Consider the following 17,566-nt stretch of genomic DNA (forward strand, 5'->3'; position numbering starts at 1 on the left):
TATTTCTTTGTGTTGTTTAAGTTATCCGAAACTCGACTTCCCTTTTCATCATATTGTTTAATAGGTAGATATATGGATTATTTCGTAAGAACAACAGAATGAAATTATAACCTAATCTCTCCATGACTTTTGCGCTTTTTATTTATTTTTTATTTTGTATCAAATTATCACTGTTTTCATGGCGCTCACGCACACTATCGTTTAAAATAATTTTAAGCATGTTTGGGTTAATTTAAAAATTATCAGAATTTTTAAAAAGTTTCAATGTTTAGTATCGCAATTTTTTTTGCAAAAAAATTTGCTATCATCAAATCTTTCATTTTTTGTGAAGACAAATGATTGCAAAACAACTGAACTAGTGTAAAATGCACTTTTAACATTTTTGCATTCAAATGTTGAGACTATGGCTTGTTATCTCATTTTTTAATTAATAATATTTTCTAAACCAGATTATGCACCATCACGCACTATGGCTCAATGTATTGTTTGTTTGTTCGTTTTTTTTCTTTTTTTACAGTTTCCTAATTTAAGCAATACTTATTTTGAGAATTCAACTTTTAATCACAAAGGGGGTTGATGCCTTTTTTTACATTTTTAAGATCATTTTTTACGTTTGTCTGCTTTTGAACGTTAATTGCAACGTTTTTTCATTCTCCTGCTCAAATCAAAAAAATAAAATCAAAAAGAACCGTAATATCCTTTCAGCACTACTGATCATAGGCTTCGACTATCAAGTGGTGTTTCCCTTATCAACAGCATGCATGAATGCGTTGAAAAGATAAAACACCATGATTTCTGAAACTTCATCAGTTGCGAATAGGTAACAGTGATTGGCGACCAACGGCGCCCGCCATGTCAGTTTGTAGATCTCAATTTTAAGGGACGGGAATGTTAGTTTGCGCAGCTGGTTTACCCTGTGCTTACACCCCACAAGCACCAGGAACCTGAAAATGTGTAAGTAAGGTAGGGTATTTAGTCAGGATTCACCATAGTAATCTCAAGGCAAGCAATCGGATGCTGCGGATGAGACATTTCCCGTTTAACTGATGTTAAATTTTAAATGATATGGTTTAATTTTAGCCAGCCGGCTGTGGAAAGATAAAGCCAAATAATGTTTTTTTTTTATAGAATGAGGTGTTAAACGCAATGCTGCAATGATAGCGTAGTTTGATTTTTAATTATATAATCATTCATAAATTTGTTACGGAATAAACGCGACGAACTCAACCGTCAACGTGCCTTCTCTTCAATCTATTAGCTAGATAAGGTATTGGTTTTCGATGCCTCTCGAGCTACGATGCTATGGAGAGGGCTTATTGGCTTAACACACAAACACCCGACGTCGAGCCCTCCGAGCTAAGAAAAAACAAAAAAAAATTTCACGAATGTTTAAAAGTTTAACATTGAAAGTCGGACCATTAGTTGCTGAGATATCGACATTAGAAAATGGTGGGTTGTTTGAGTGAGACTTAGAAAACATCAATTTTCCTATTTTTAAACCTTTGCATGGCAATATCTCAGCAACTAAGGGTCGTATCAACAAAGTTCAAAATAGCAAAATAAAGAGAATTTTCTCAGCTTCTTAATAATACTTTTTTTTCAAAGGTGGGCAAACATGTGCACTAATTTAAAAAAGAAAAACTGCGACTATTTTCAAAAAAAGTTACCTGAAAATGACTATTACTTGAAAACGGTGCACTTTATCAAAATTTCACTAAAGTATTTTTTTATTGCAAATTTGATTTTACATAGAAAAATAAATCCTGCTGTTTATTCGACCGTATCAATAAATTTTTAGGTTAGGTTTTGGCTTTCGGTCTGTTTGGGGAATCAAAACACTTGTATGTTCTCTTCATGAAGAGAACATACAAGTGTTTTGATTCCCCAAACAGACCGAAAGCCAAAACCTAACCTAGAAAAATAAAGTTGAAAAATCTATGCGACCAATATTTCAATTTTATGAAAAAATCAGTATTGATTCAAAAATTCACAACTAGTTCGAAGATTTTTTGCACATTCTGGAAATTTCTGAAAAGCTGGCATTTGATGTCCCCTAAAACATATCAGAAAAAAATATAAAATAGTGTTTTACTGCAAAACAAGTTTTAGTGACAAAAAGTGAAATAAAAAATCACCAATTTTTTATCGTGTATCATTTTTTTCAGTGTTGGCCTTATCCATACCTACAACTTTGCCGAAGACACCAAATCGATGAAAAATTTCTTCAAAAGATACAGATTTTTGAATTTTCATATGTCATTTGTGTAAAAAATTATATGGACAAACTAATTATGCAAAACGGCTTCTTTGGCCAGCAGGATTTACAAATACAAAAAATAAAATAAAAAAAATCCATTTTGTAGAAATTTATTCTCTGCACAAACCAGATCAATGTTTTTAGGTGCGAGGTTTTTTTTTAAACATTGAAAACTCAAACAGTTTTCTATCAGAAAAAAATCAGTTTAAAAATAATTATTCCACTCAACAGAATTAAAGGAAATCATCCTTTCTTAAAATATTTTAAAACTCCCAATTTTTTTATTTTTTATATTATTTCAAGATTAACACACTCTCATCGCCGATCCTCACCAACCTTTCCGAGCACATGCGCGTTGCGTACGCGTATACGCCACACTGAGAACATGCCGCTGACAGTTCCCACCCGATACGCGATACGTCAGTCCGCGGGTTGTTCAGTCTAGTTGAGTTGAGTGAAAAATCGCATTGGCCTCGGTCCGTCGTCGTCGTCGTCTTCGTTGTTTTTCGCACAGGGAAAATCACAGCCTACCACCACTGGAAAACCGGAAGTGAAAAATAATTTTACACGAAACGACAAACGTTTCGATTTGAACTCCGCGTAGATTCGAAAGAACTGTGATTCCAGATAGTCCGAAACGAACGCAATGGCAGTGGCACCAGTAATCATCCAGTCGGCGGCCAAACACACCTCGACGGTAAGTGGGGCCCACTCCAATCGATCAGGTTTTAGTCCTAACTCTGGTTTACTTTCTTCCAACAGCTCATCTTCCTGCACGGATTAGGAGATACCGGGTAATTAACCACTTACTTCCAGAACTATGTCCAGGCTTATCAAGGTTTTACAATCTCTGAACTTGCACCGCCACCACCAACTTCCTCCCCACCAACCTTCCTCACGAAACCCTGACCAGCTGGAGGTTGCTTTAATACTAATTCATAAGCTTATCACCTCTCCCCACCTTGGCTTATGAGTAAACCTCGGCGGAAGTGTAGTAACAAGCTTGAAATTGATTACATTATATAATTTTCATATGCAAATCCCTGGTCCTGCCCAGGGAGTGGTGCCACAGGTGACCCGCGTAATTGTGGCACGATCTAATTGTGCAACCCGGAGAACAGGCCAAGGCGACAAGGCCAAACATGCCACCCTGCCTGCCTGGTGGTGACATCGCACAATAAAAATCGATAAAGTATTCCCCCAGCCCAGCGTCCGCGTCCGTCGTCTTGTGTGTGTCTCTAATTTTCGCACTATGGACTCCAGCAACACGATAGTTCAGGGCGTTCAGGGCCAATCAGTGTCTGGGGTGGCTGGTTAGTGGTGAAAGGAAGGAAGGGTGGGGGCGTGAGAACTAAAACGGATTTGTGCAAATAAGAGTGGTGGCATTGGGGACATTGGTGGAGGATGGTCATTCTAGGAATGGAGAAATGGGAGGTGCAGTAATCGATTTGGAACCGAAACTGTGCGAATTATTTACGAGGAATACTGGGGAAATTATCCCAGGTGGACAAGTGAGTTTTCTGAGTAAATCTGAATAAAAGGATCAAAATAGGATTGAACTCGGCAGAAAGCCAATTACTTTGGTAATTAATTAATTAAAAATCTTGAAAGGGATATTTTTACATCTCAGAGCATTCATAAATTTCAATATTTAAATAGATTCTATGCCGTTTATTAACTTTTTTCCATGTGCAATTTTACTGTTGAAATGCATAAAATATGCTTTAAATACTATCCCTCATAATCAATAAATAACATCGAGTTTCTACCCCTAATAAACTATTGACTGGAGAGAGGTGGGCAAAACTGTTATTTATTTCGCTCGTTAAAAGAGTGGTTCTCTTGAATGGTTTTTTTTTTGCTCTTTTCAAAACTTTGAAAAAGGCTGTTTTAAATATTGGGCTAATTTTTATGTTTTTTTCATATGAAACATTGAAATAAACGATATAAATAATTAAAATAAACGATTAGATTCGCTTGCGAACCATTGCCATGGCGGTATTTGTGTCAAGATTTCTACTCGAACATAAAATTTCGAATAATAAACTGGGGAAAGCACCTAAACATAAATGTAACTTAATATTTAATTTCTGCGTACTTTTTTTACATTCTGAATTAATCGATAAAGTTTATAAATGCCAAAGTTTAATCGGGAAAGTGGATTATTTTTTTCTAAAATCTCATGGGCTTTTTAATAAATTTTTCCAAGTTAAGCATTTTGTAATGCTCTGAAACTAGGTAACTGATGATTAGGGTTTAAAAACTTTTAAGTGGTGTTCATGTTTTGCCATAAATTCTATTAAAAGTATTTCAATAAAATATTGATGAGAAAGTTATAGATAGAATAGAACCCCATAGAAAAATGTCTGTCGGGCAATAGCCGCTCTTTAACATGCTTTTTGCCTTCCTCGCCTTCCTGAGGAAAGGCTATAAAATCACTCGAAAAACGAAATTCTTAATTTGACCTCATAGACCCACCTTCATGTCTCGAGTTTTTTTTGAAAAGGTCCAATAAACCAAATTTCCAGTTTTTGCTTTTTGGGTGTTTTTCAAACCGCCTTGAGTCAAGGGTATCAAAAAACACCCAGAAAGCAAAAACTGAAAATTTGGTTTATTGGACCTTTTCAAAAAAAACTCCAGATGTATACATATCGACTCAGAATCAAATTTTGAGCAAATGTCTGTGTGTGTAATGGGATGTTGATCAAAAAAATTTGCACTGGATTATCTCGGCACTGGCTGAACCGATTTGGACCGTTTTGGTCTCATTCGATCCGTCTTGGGGTCCCATAAGTCGCTATTAAAAATTATGGAGTTTAGTTAAGTACTTCAAAAGTTATGCTAAAAAAACGATTTTGACTAAAGTTCGGAAGATTGTAAAAAGGGTGGTTTTTGTAAGACAACCTGACAACCCTATCAAAAGTTATAAGCACTTAAGTGCTATTTATGCACTTTTTGGAGGCCGGATGTCAGATAAACGTTGTCCGGATCTCTCATGCAACCTATTGTTGGATAGGTAATCAAAAGACCTTTTAAACGCGTACAAGACATTGAAGATCTGACAACCCTATCAAAAGTTATAAGCACTTAAGTGATATTTACGCACTTTTTGAAGACCGGATCGCATGATCATCTCATCTTATCTCATAACATTCATGCGACCTATCTTTGGATAGGTAATTAAAAAATCTTTTCAACGAGCGCGAATTGGACTGAAGATCGGATTACCCTATCCTAAGTTGTAAGCACATAAGTGCCCTACAATATGAAGATTTGACTACCCAATCTAGTGGTATGAATAATGAGTCAAACTGATAAAACACTGAAAAACACCGCCATTTTGTGTCTATTTTGGATAGTATCCTTTAAATGTGAGGAAGGCGCCAACCACCTAAGGGTGGATTAGTAACGTTTTTTAATTTAAAGTACGCAGAAAAGTTCACCGTGGGACAAATTCTGTAATAGTAATTTTATACTAAATTTTTTGGAGATTCTTTGAATAATATGTAGAAACTCAAAAATAAACCACTGCCCAAGTCCACCCTAGTAGAATTTTCAAACTTACAGATTTTATCATGATTCCGAAAACCCTCATACGGCCGAAATTGGCTTCTATGGGCCTACTTAAAACATTTTTTTTTGAAAACCGCTGTAACTTCACAAGGATTGGACTTAGGACAGTGGTCAATACGTAGACTTCTATGTAAAATTGGCAGGGAAATCGATTCTCTTATTCGGCTTATGAAAATTTTGACTTTTAGAGCACTCTTCAAAAAAAATGTATTTTTTAGGAGAGTTGCTCCATCCTGCATTTTTCGTAAGTCTTTTTGTAACATCTTAGGCTATTTTCACAAAAAAAAAATGGAACGAAAAAAAATCGTGGACTCACCTTTAAATTTGACTTTTAATCTTAAAAATAAAAACATCTCATAAAAGTGGCGTGTTTATTTCTTTCAGTGATTTTTTTTAAGAATCCCGTCAAATTTCCTACAAGTTTGTCTGACCACTTTTTGATACGATGCAAAAACAAAAATATTTAAAACACTTACGCCCTTCTCAAATGTCATTATTGAGTGAAACTGGCTCCATATACACAAAAATGGCATAAATAGGTGTTGGATAACATGTCTACAAAGTTTAATTTAAATTGAAGAGGGTCGAGATAAAAAAAAAAATCCTGTTTTGGGCTGGAATTGCTCGGCAGTGGAAGACAAAAAATCCGTTCAAGTCAAGAAGAACTTCACCATTTGAAATGGCCCAACAATACTTTCTTGTTCTCTTTTGATATTTGTTCTCTTTTAATATTTGTATTCATAAAATCGGAAATTTCATAATTGTTTCATTTTTCAAATTGAAAATAAAAGGGTATGTTATAAGCCCCCAAAACCAAAGCTAAAAACTCGATTCGCCACTTACATTCGAGTAGAAGAACTTTGGTGCAAGGTTACGTTTGCGTTTTTGCGCGATAAGTGCAAAAGGGAGTGAAAACTATTTGAAGGTTTTCTAAAAGAAAATTGATCTTTTGGGATAAAAAAAAATTAACAGGAGGTAAGAAATTAAAAGTTCTATCGACTGACTTTTTGATTTTTTTGCTATGTTGCCCTTTTCATTAAAAATTCTGAGATCCGGATTGAAAACGCGAGAATGAGGTTAGATTGCTAATTTTGAAAATCATTCCAATTATCATTTTTCAAGCAGAGCTTTGCTTTTATGGTAGAAGTGACTTTAAAAAATATTTGTCCACTTGAATAATCTACATTCTCAATTGATTAGTTAGGTTTTGGTTGATTAAAACATTCCCTTATTTTGAATCAGATAATGAACAGGTTAAATCGGCCATCACAAAAATATTTTCGTTTATATCAATAAAGCTATTTATTTCTTACCTGAAAATGGTATAATTTGCTATTAATGTCGATTTTATGATGAAATAAAACAATTTCAAATTTCAAACCAATTTACTCGCTGTAGGTTATAATGAAAACATCACCCCAAGTTTCAGCGCCCTCTAGTGGGGGATAATTTTGACGTTTGATTGCCTATCCATTAGCGGGCCGAAAGGCTTTATAAGAACGCGCGCCAGAGCCCATTCTATCATTCACGTCTCAGACGTCGGACCGGCAGCAGCAGCAGGAAAGCTCAGCCAAGAACAGCAGCAGCAGGAGAGAGAGGGACCAGAACTGCAAAAGAAGCGCGCATCGCCTTCTCGTCGTCACCGTCAGCCAGTTGCCTCTCGATGGCCGGACCGTTTGGATCTTTCGTGGTAGGAGGTGAAGACTTCCCAACTCTCCGGAGTTGCCTCACTCACCGTCTCTCGTCCCACCCGTGATGAGTCGGTGAAATGCCTTTCAGGAACTAGTGTTGGTCTTCGGGGGGTGACGGATTGCACAGCTTTCTGAACCCCTCTCTCCACCACATTATGCTACCAAACTTTCATTCGGTTTCGCGAAAAAATCGTTTTTCGTTCTTCTCTCCTCCATTCGATGTTTCCATTGTTTAAATAAGGCTTTCTAGTCAAAGATTTACCAACACATTCAAAGTATGCAGTTGCGGTCCGATTGAGTTGACTGGAGTGTGTAAGTTCTGTTTTGTCGGGGGGTCCATATCCCATTTACGATCTTATTCCGTTAATGTATTTCAAATATCTAGCTAATTCTTCAAAATTAAGATATGGAAAACTCTATGTCCACATCTCAAAACTTTACGTAGTCTACGCCATTCCGGTTATGTCTGTGACATAACTACTTTGACTTTTTATTTGCTTATGTTAATAAAATCTGATTCTGATATTTAAAAAAATATAAATCAAAAATTCTAAAATTCTGAAGAATAAAATTCTGTAATTAAAATTTTAAAATTTGAAAAAGGTTTCGATTATTAAATTCTTTAATTTCTAAATTCATATTTTTTTTTTAATTTTGAAATTTTTAAATTCTTAAATGCTGCTATTTTTGCCGGCATCTTAAATTTAACTAAATATACTTTTTTAAAGTTATATTTTAGGTTATAAACTCAAATTTATAGAATTGATGCATTGGAAATTGTGACGAGAATTTTGGGCAATAGAATTCGAACTGGATTTAAAATTCGCTGATTTTCAAATTTAAAAAAGAATGTTTTTTAAATTTTCTAATTTACTATTTTTTCAATTTTGATTCTTTTTTTTTTAATTGCACCATTGTTAAATATTTGAATATTAAATGTTCTGAAATTTGATTTTTTTTTTGACTTCAATAACAAATACTGTTAAAATAACAGAAAGTGTTATGGAATATTCTTGCAAAATCAATTTTTGCATAAGAGTTCAATAACAGTTTATGTTATGATAACAAAATTTGTTATCGGTCTGATAATTCATTGAAAGCCAGAACAACTTGGGGATAACGTTTTTTGTTATGGAAGAATACTTCAAACTTTTATTGGGGTGATCGGATTAGTTGTTAAAATAACAAAGATTTGTTCGAAGAATAACTTAAAATGTTATGAGTCTGTTATTGCAATAACAATCCAATAACAAAAAAATCATAACGGCGAATAACAAATCTTGTTATAAATAACATAAAATGTTATTGGCCTAGTATTTTCAAATATCAAAAAATGCTATTCCCAAGTTATTTCCGTCTGCTCGGGTTCCGAGGAATGGTGCTATGAAAATATCTTGAACAATTTAAAATATATATAATTATTAATAATTATATATAGTGAAGGAATCAGCTAAACAATAATGACACAATTTCACCCTTTCAGTCATGGTTGGGCTACCACGATGGGCATGATCCGGACCCCGGACATGAAGGTGATCTGCCCGACGGCGCCCACCATCCCGGTCACACTGAACGCCGGCTTCCGTATGCCGTCGTGGTTCGATCTGAAAACGCTCGACATTGGCGGCCCTGAGGACGAGGAGGGCATCAAGCGGGCCGCCAAGAACGTCCACGAGCTGATCCAGAGTGAGATTCAGGTAGGTTTTGTTTTTGTTATATTTAAAAAAATATTTAAAAGAAAACTATTTTCATGTTATTTTTAGGCCGGCATTTCCGCCAACCGGATCATGCTGGGAGGGTTCTCCCAGGGCGGTGCTCTGGCCCTGTACGCCGCGTTGACATTCGCGGAACCGTTGGCCGGCGTGATGGCGCTGTCCTGCTGGTTGCCACTACACAAGAACTTCCCGGGCATTCTCAAGTGCCCGAACACTGTACCCGTGAGTATTTATTTTTTAATCTTTCCTAGTCTAATAAATAAATCAATTATTTTATTTTTTTACAGATTCTCCAGTGCCACGGTGATTGCGATCCGGTGGTGCCGTACAAATTTGGTCAATTATCGTCGAGCGTGATGAAGTCGTTCATGAAGCAGTCCCAGTTCCAGTCGTACAGAGGGCTTTCGCATTCGTCGAACGAGGCCGAGCTGGAGGACATGAAGGTAAGCTAGTAATACTAACTAGGGATGAGGAATTTGTGGTATAAAACTTTCTTTTCCAGAAATTCATCGAAAAGCACGTTCCCCGCCAGTGAATGGCCCGAGGCTCACATTCGTAAATCGTGTGTAAATTTTAACTGTAATTTAAAACAAGGAAAAGTCAGCATGTTTTTTGTTTTCTCTAATTTATTTCAAATTACTAGCCAAAAGAGCGGAAGCAAATAATGCAACTTGAAAGCAAACTTAACTACTTTTAGCGAACCTGAGTCAATCAGAAACGGTAGGATTTTTTCATTTATTTTTTTCGAAACTAGTAGTCTCACTTATTCGAATCGGCAAATTTAGGCCAAGCCGAATGCAAACAAAAAGAAACCCTTTTGCTAATCAACAACAATAAAACAAACAAACGAACGATGTACCGAAGCTGCGATTTTATAAAACCCTCTAAGACAATGAATATATAAAGCAAAACAATAAGTATTCCCCAACAAAAAAAAACACATTAGCGAAGATTAAAACTCAATTGAGAATGTATTCTGCGAAACCAAACCTAATCAGTAAAAGAAAAAAAGAAGCAAAGCAAATTATCTTTAAAGTTCACCGTTCCCCTTTTCTCCCTAAGCTGAGAGCACCAATTTAATAAGAATGTATTGACAAACAAAAATCATAAACTCATTTTACATTTCAACTACCTCTGTTCACTAGATGCAAAAACAAGCAACAACAAAACAAAAAAAACAGCTGATTTAACAATTCGATGCCATTGAATTTAACCAGCAGTGATTAGATTCCATCTTGCCCAAAATAGAAAGAAACGGCTTAAGGAGAGAAAAGAAAATAAAAGGTTAGAAAGACAGCAAAGCGAGCGAATAAAACTTTTCGGAACTGGTCAGTCTCGGGTTTGAACGATTAACGGCGGATTAGTTTGATCTGTTACCGGATCTTAGTAGAAGCAAAAAGAAATATCGAACTATCTCTCTCTTTCTTTCTATCATAGCGAAAACACTCGAAAATACATAAACATAAACAGAGCAAAAATATAGAGGGAGATACAGATGAATAAAAAACCATCATGAAACACAAAATAACCGTTTCTTTGAGCTACGAAAACTCTAAACAGGAAGACAGGAAAAACAAGAACCATTGCGGTATTGAGTGGAACACACTAAAAGAGATTGAAATATATTTTAGTTTAATTAAATAAAAAAAAATAAGCGAATTATACTTGGCAGATTGAAAAGAACATTCTTCCCTTCTTATGACATTTTCCAAGGTGTTTCAGAGATTTTCATTTAAAAACACAGATTTTTTTGAAACATACAAATACTTGCAGTGCAAGTATTTTTGCGAGTGTTCAACAAATTAAGGGATCTTACCTCTCCTCCGTCACGAGATATCGAAAAACAGAACTCGAATTTGTGGTCGGTGAACAAAATTACACCTAGAGACTAATTTTCACGCAAATCTAAAATGGATAGTAGCATCGTTTTGGATTTCGTGTGAGTTGGCAGAGAATGACCGAGTTTTCTATTCTAAATTATTTTACTGTTGACCAAATGGGCTACTTGCAAATTACAGTAAGTAGGGGAGCAATTCTCTACCAAAACCGGAAATGGATTTTTTTATTTGGCTCAAACTTTGTGGGGGCCTTCCATATGACCAAATAAGCTATTTTGCGTCATTGGTTCACCCATACCAGTCTCCATACAATTTTGGCTGCTGTCCATACAAAAATTGTATGTAAATATTCAAACAACTGTGACTTTTGTGTGAATTTTCTGATCAATTTGGTGTCTTCGGCAAAGTTGTAAGTATGGTTGAGGACTTTTGAGAAAAAAATAGGTACACGGAAAAAATGCAGATTTTTTAATCAATTTCCCAAAATACGTATTTTTTATTTTCGAGATTTTTTGATATGTTTTAGGTGACAAAAATGCGCAACTTTTGAGCCATAGAGAAACAGTTTCATGCAAAAACAAATTTGACATTATTTTTAATGCAAAATTGAATTTGTAATCGAAAAGTACTTTATAGATTTTTTGATAAAGGGCTCCGTTTTCAAGATATAGCCACCGAAAGTTTGATTTTAGCGAAATATTTGCCGTTTTTCAATTTTAAAAATAGTGACCACGAGTGACCGTTTCTTAAAATATTTTTTTTTGAAAAGTTCAGAAAATTTGCTATAAAATTGTCTAAGAGACATTGAAGATTGGACCTCGGGTTGCTGAGATAGAGCCGCTTTAAGAAAAAAAAACACGAAAATTGAAGTTTGCCTAATCTCACCAAAACAACCCACCATTTTCGAATGACGATATCTCAGCAACTAATGATCCGATTTTCATTTTTTTTTTGTTTTTCATATGAAAAACCGCTAGTTTTTGATTTTTGTATTTTTTTAAAAAAGCTAGTTTTAAAAATTGGGCTTCGTCATGCACACGGGATACATCTTGAGAGTTTTCATCTCAAATTTCAGCTAATTTGGTCCATCCCATCTCGAGATATCGTGGCACCCGTAAATCAACTCGGGGTTTAGAGAAAAACGCCAACAAAGTTTGACAGCCCGCTTTGCGCATGGCAAAATTTTGAATTTAAATCGTCTCTTACTCAGTTTGATCATGAAATATCTTCATAAAACTTTCAGGAATGATTAATAATCATCTTCTGAGTGGATTTATCAAATATTCTGTAATATAAAATGTTGTGATTTTCTACATGTATGTAACCCCTTAAACGAGAATGAAAGGAAATGTAAGTAGTTCCACGATGGAATTGCAAAAAGTCTCATTGGATAAATGTACGACATGAGCTGAAAAAATCTAATTTTTGCACCTTATTGCATGACTACTTCTTAATTACTGATACACATTTCCGTAGTAACAGTTCAATAGGGCGAATCTGCGATTGTAAACAAGCAGTCTATTTCTTTCACTCAAGTGACAGTTCACGTCAAGTAAGAGGGGAAGAGACTGGTTGTTTACAATGGAAGATTCGTCTTATTTGAACTGTTACTACGGATTTGAAGTGATGGAAGGTAGGCGGTTTCGTTATTCGAGGATGACAGGAAAAATAAGATGTTTATGTTTGGCTGGGCCAATGTCCGAAGGTCACCCATAACCTCTTTTACGCAAATGGACCGACGTTGTACTTTCCCATCCGATAGAAGGCGTGATCAGGCAAATCTCGTCTCGAAAAATGCCAGCGGGTCCGTCTGGGATTGAACCCAGGCCTCCTGGTGTAAGAGGCTACCACGCTAACCACTAAACCACCGAATTAGGCTTGATGTTTTAAATAGAGTTTGAAAAACTGCTCTATTTTACAATCCACAACTGGCGTAACTTTTTTTTAATTTTTTAGGGAACATTCTTTTATAACGTAACGCTAAATCTGTGGACTCCCTTCTGCCTCTCGTAACACAATTTTCATGCAAATTTTAAAAAAATGTGTATGGAGCCTAACACGTCCTCCGGCCCCGAAGGGATCCTGTAGAAAGCCTAAGTTTAGATTAAGCCTAGCTTTCTTCTTGTCACTTATTAGTATTAAATGTAACTTGCAGTGCGCCTTTGCATTAGAATGCATTAAACATCGCAAACGTTGAAGCGACTAGACCTACTACATAAAGTTTACCGCAAAGATGTTTCGTTAAAGTGGGTTGAGTTTGACTTTTTCCGGTAAACATTTCTGAATAAACACCATAAAAAAAAATCAAACCATCCACTTTAACGACCCCCAGGTCTTTTGTGGTCTCTATTGCAAGTTTCTGCTCGAACCTAGGAACCCGAACATGCTTAAAATGATTCTAAACGCAGGGGAATGCATTTTAAATTGATTTCAGCTGATTGCACTTGAATTTCCACTGACATTTTGAAGTTTTTTAAAACAATATTTTACGGGCCGACTTTTAAGGGGGGATAACGAAGACTTTTAAAAATATTTGTACTAGCCTAATGTAAAGATAGATTTGCCAAACCCCGATGGTTTGGCACCAACTGATGTCAAACGAACGATGTCATTTTTTAGTTGGACACCCCTTTTACAAAACGGCCTCAATTTGGAACTGTCAAAGTGGAACCAATTTATTGATCGTCAAAAGTAGAGAGTATTGTTATCGATCAATATTTTTTTTTTTGCAAGAATAATAAATGTGTGGCTTTTGAGGACCTTAAGTTGAATTCAAGAAATCTTAAGAAAGTTGAAGGCGAGATCGTAATTCTTTATAATTATGAATGGAAGATGATTATGGAGTCGATGCGGTTGTATCCATCCAGAAGCTGTCTTCTGGATCAGCTTCGCTAGAATTAGCGATGTTTTTTACGCTGGACCAGGAATCCAGGAATCAGCCAGGGAATTTATCTGCGACATCGCAGAATGAAACTCTCGCGCAACTCTTCGTCACCCGTTAAAAAGAAAAATCTCTTCTAACCGATCGAAACGCGACCAATTTGCGGCAAAAAAAAAGTCACAAACTAGACAAAATAAAACACATACCACTGATAAAAAACAGTTCATTTGCCAGTAAGAAAAAAGTCATGCTTGTGCTTGAACAGCCTCCTACTTTTTTTTTACTCATCATCATCATCATCTATTCACAGGGTGACCACTCAAATTCCATTTTCAAATTCCCGACTTTTTCCCGACTTTTTTCCAGACTTTTCCAGAATGCTCAAATAATAGGCATTTGTTATCTAAATAATGATTTCAAACAAAAAACTTTCTATAAAAAAGTCAATATTAACCACCGAAAAAAAAATCTCAATGGTTTTTAAAACAAAAATCCAAATATAGGCATTTTCTGTAATTACAGAAATTAAACAACAAATAAAAAAACTTCAAAAATTCATTATTATAATTCAGAGTAGAAACACAAACAATTAGTCTTTGAAAAAATAATCGAAAGTTCAACAATACTTAAAACTTCCATGTTATTTTTTAAATTGCCAAACGTATAGTTTTTGATACTTCGTTTCAACTGGAAATGACAAAAAGTTAAAGATTACTGAACTTAAAATCTCGATCCTATTTTTTTAAACTTCATCATCATTTTAAATCAAAGAATGATTCAAACATAATTGCTGTTATTATTCATTTAAAGGATTTAGAAAAATGTCAAAGTATTCAAAACAAAATGTTTTTGCCAAGTTCCCTTTTTAATTTTGTAATTTTTGATATTGAATTTTCTAATGAATGCTAATTTATCTAGTGGTCAGTATTAAACTGTTTGTTTTTTCAATTAAAATTCAGTTTGATATTATTGTATGTTTTCCCACTTTTTTTAAGCAAAATGTTTGATGAGACTATTTTTTTAAACAATTTTATTGCAAAAAACTCAAAATTTCCTTGATTTTTTTTTGCAATTTCAAAATTTTCTTTATGTTTTAAAAACGTATTTTTTTCAATTTTGGATTTTATGCGATAATTAAGTTTTCCGAAAACTGAAAATAAAGCTTTATTTATGGTAGGTAATTTACCCATACTCACAAAAAAAAAGTTCAAGGGTAACATTTGGAAAAAAAAACATATTTTAAATTACCTAAAAAACATTGCCACATTCAATGTGGAATCTGTTATCAAATATTCAATTTATGTGACAAAATTAAATAGAATCTATTAGGATTTATTTTTATGTTAGTTTTTCATTGACTTTACCTCTTGTTTAATGAACAAAAAATAATAGCGATCATTTGATTCATAGAAAAATATTATGAAAATCTGTGTCAAAGACCCCAATATTCATTAAGATTTTGAATGTCTTAAACAGCTTTTCAATACTCAAATATATTGAAATAGTCAAAAGAACCTTAAATTTAAAGAAAGTTACTAAAGCAGAAATGAGTGACTTCAATTTTAAAATTGTTCATAAGTTGAAAAATAATTTTCAAACAAGTATGCTCAAAATTCCCGACTTTTCCCGACTTTTTGACAAAAAATCACAAATTCCCGACTTTTTCCCGATTTTTTGCGGATTTTGGCGAATTCCCGACTTTTTCCCGACTTTCCCGATTTCCCGACTTGAGTGGCCACCCTGAAAATTATTCATCACCCAGGGCAAAATCGCTCTTTTTTAGGAGCCGCTCTTTTGAACGGCTCCTTCGTTCTTTTTCAAAAATTTTGTTGAAAAGACTATTTTAAAAATGGTGTGATTTTGATGTTTTTTATTAGACATTATTTTAAAAAAGCTAGAAACGAGTAGATTCGCTTAAAAATCATGGATCTAAACGTTCAAATAATTGGATTAGGAAAGCACCCAAACTTAAATTTAGAGTTTTGGAGAAAATGCTACTAATTTTACAAAATTGCGTTTATTTCTGCTAAAATCATGAAAAAATGTACTGTGAACTCTTTTCTACATTCTTAAAAAGTATATTAATGCCAAAGTGAAATCGGACAACAGGGGTTAGAATATGATTATAAGTAGTTTTTGGGCAAAATTTTCCAAGTGAAGCATTTTGAATTACTCAAATTTGTACTCCGGTAATTCTATAATGTGTCTTCCGATCAGTTATGCAACGAAAAGTTTTTTATTTTGTTAGAAAATTATTCACTATTGTAGTAATTTAAGTTCATCAAAAAGTTCATCGTGTCGTAGTTCTAACATATTTGTCATAATTTATAAGCATTGAAAAATTAAAATAACGTTTTCAATCCTCAATGGATGGATTGAAATTAATATTGAAATGATATTTATAAATTTTAAAATAGACAAAAGTTTAAAAATGATTCCGTCTTGGAACGGATCTTTCAAAAGACCAGAGTTTTAAAAAAGAACCGCCATGATTCGTTTGCTTTTTTGTGAACCGGCTCTTTGAGCGGCTCGCTCTTATTTTGCCCACCTCTACCCTAAAGTACTGTCTACTAAGCGATTTCCAACAAAAATTTTCAATGTTTACAATCAGATTGTTGCAGGATTGGGTCCGTAAGTTTGTGAATTTTGGAATAAGAAGACAACAACTTCCTCGGTTGCCTTGCAACCTTAAATAGAGTTATCTACTTGCGCATGTATTGCGTGTACGTACACGAAGGGTTTTTAGGTTAAAATTTGTACCCGCCATTGGTAGGCGCCGTGTAAAAAGTGACAGCTCTTCACTTTTTAGTTTGACTTTGACCAACCAGCGGAGTACAAACTAAAAAAGTGTCAAACGAAAAAGTGACCAACCACCGGGGTTACAAATGTTTCAGAAAGTAATGGTTTATCTCGCTAAAAAAATATCGAAAAATTTCAAAAATTTAAAAATGTATGCTGATTTTGGGAAATGGATCTTTTATGACCATTTTTTTCGACCATTTTTTTCCTGGGCCATTTCTTTCAGAATAGTTCTTGGTGTCTTCGATCAGAAAATTCCTTCAAGGGATACACTGCCGTTCTACGCATAATTGTCCTATGTTAGTTTTGGACGATTTTGACTTTATGACATTTTTAAGTTTAGTTTGATGTGTACTTTAAGAAAAACACATAAAATCTGGTACTTTGTTTGGAAACTCATTAAAATCCACATCAAGTCTGTTTGTCCCATCGTTAAACTTCTACGCATAATTGTCCCACCAAGTATTTTCTATCACGAAATCATTAGTTTTACGAAGTATTATGTCTTGTTTACCTGTTGTATAGCAAGAAAATCACAAATAAGGATGATAAACTGCTAACTGGGGTGATTAGGGACACATAGGGCGAATAGGAACCCACGGGACAATTATGCGTAGAAACACAGAAATCGGTCGAAAAATTTCAATCGCGTTTTTCTCAGTTGCACATTTTTGAACATGGGACAATTATGCGTAGAACGGCAGTACAGATGCTCAAATATTTACGTACCATGTTGTATAAACAGAATCAGTTGTCCCGCCCGCGTGAATCAATCGGATGGATCTCACAATCCAGAGGTATCTGATCTGGTA

General features: G+C 34.7%; 1 protein-coding gene across 2 annotated transcripts; it reads left to right on the top strand.

The window, feature by feature from the left end:
* The first annotated feature begins 2,671 nt into the window (after nt 1-2,671).
* On the top strand, nt 2,672-10,732 carry LOC120417987 (acyl-protein thioesterase 2). Of its 2 annotated transcripts, XM_039580232.2 has the most exons (6): nt 2,672-2,954; nt 3,020-3,051; nt 9,005-9,218; nt 9,285-9,458; nt 9,524-9,679; nt 9,739-10,732. In XM_039580232.2, exons 1-6 carry the CDS (start codon nt 2,904-2,906, stop codon nt 9,769-9,771), a joined length of 660 nt encoding a protein of 219 aa, XP_039436166.1. In that variant the 5' UTR covers nt 2,672-2,903; the 3' UTR covers nt 9,772-10,732. The 2 variants fall into 2 exon arrangements, with proteins under 2 accessions (XP_039436166.1, XP_039436167.1); XM_039580233.2 differs by lacking the exons at nt 2,672-2,954; nt 3,020-3,051 and adding an exon at nt 3,619-3,768.
* The last annotated feature ends 6,834 nt before the right edge of the window (nt 10,733-17,566 follow it).

This window comes from Culex pipiens, chromosome 2 (assembly GCF_016801865.2).
Source record: "Culex pipiens pallens isolate TS chromosome 2, TS_CPP_V2, whole genome shotgun sequence".
NCBI lineage: Eukaryota > Metazoa > Arthropoda > Insecta > Diptera > Culicidae > Culex > Culex pipiens.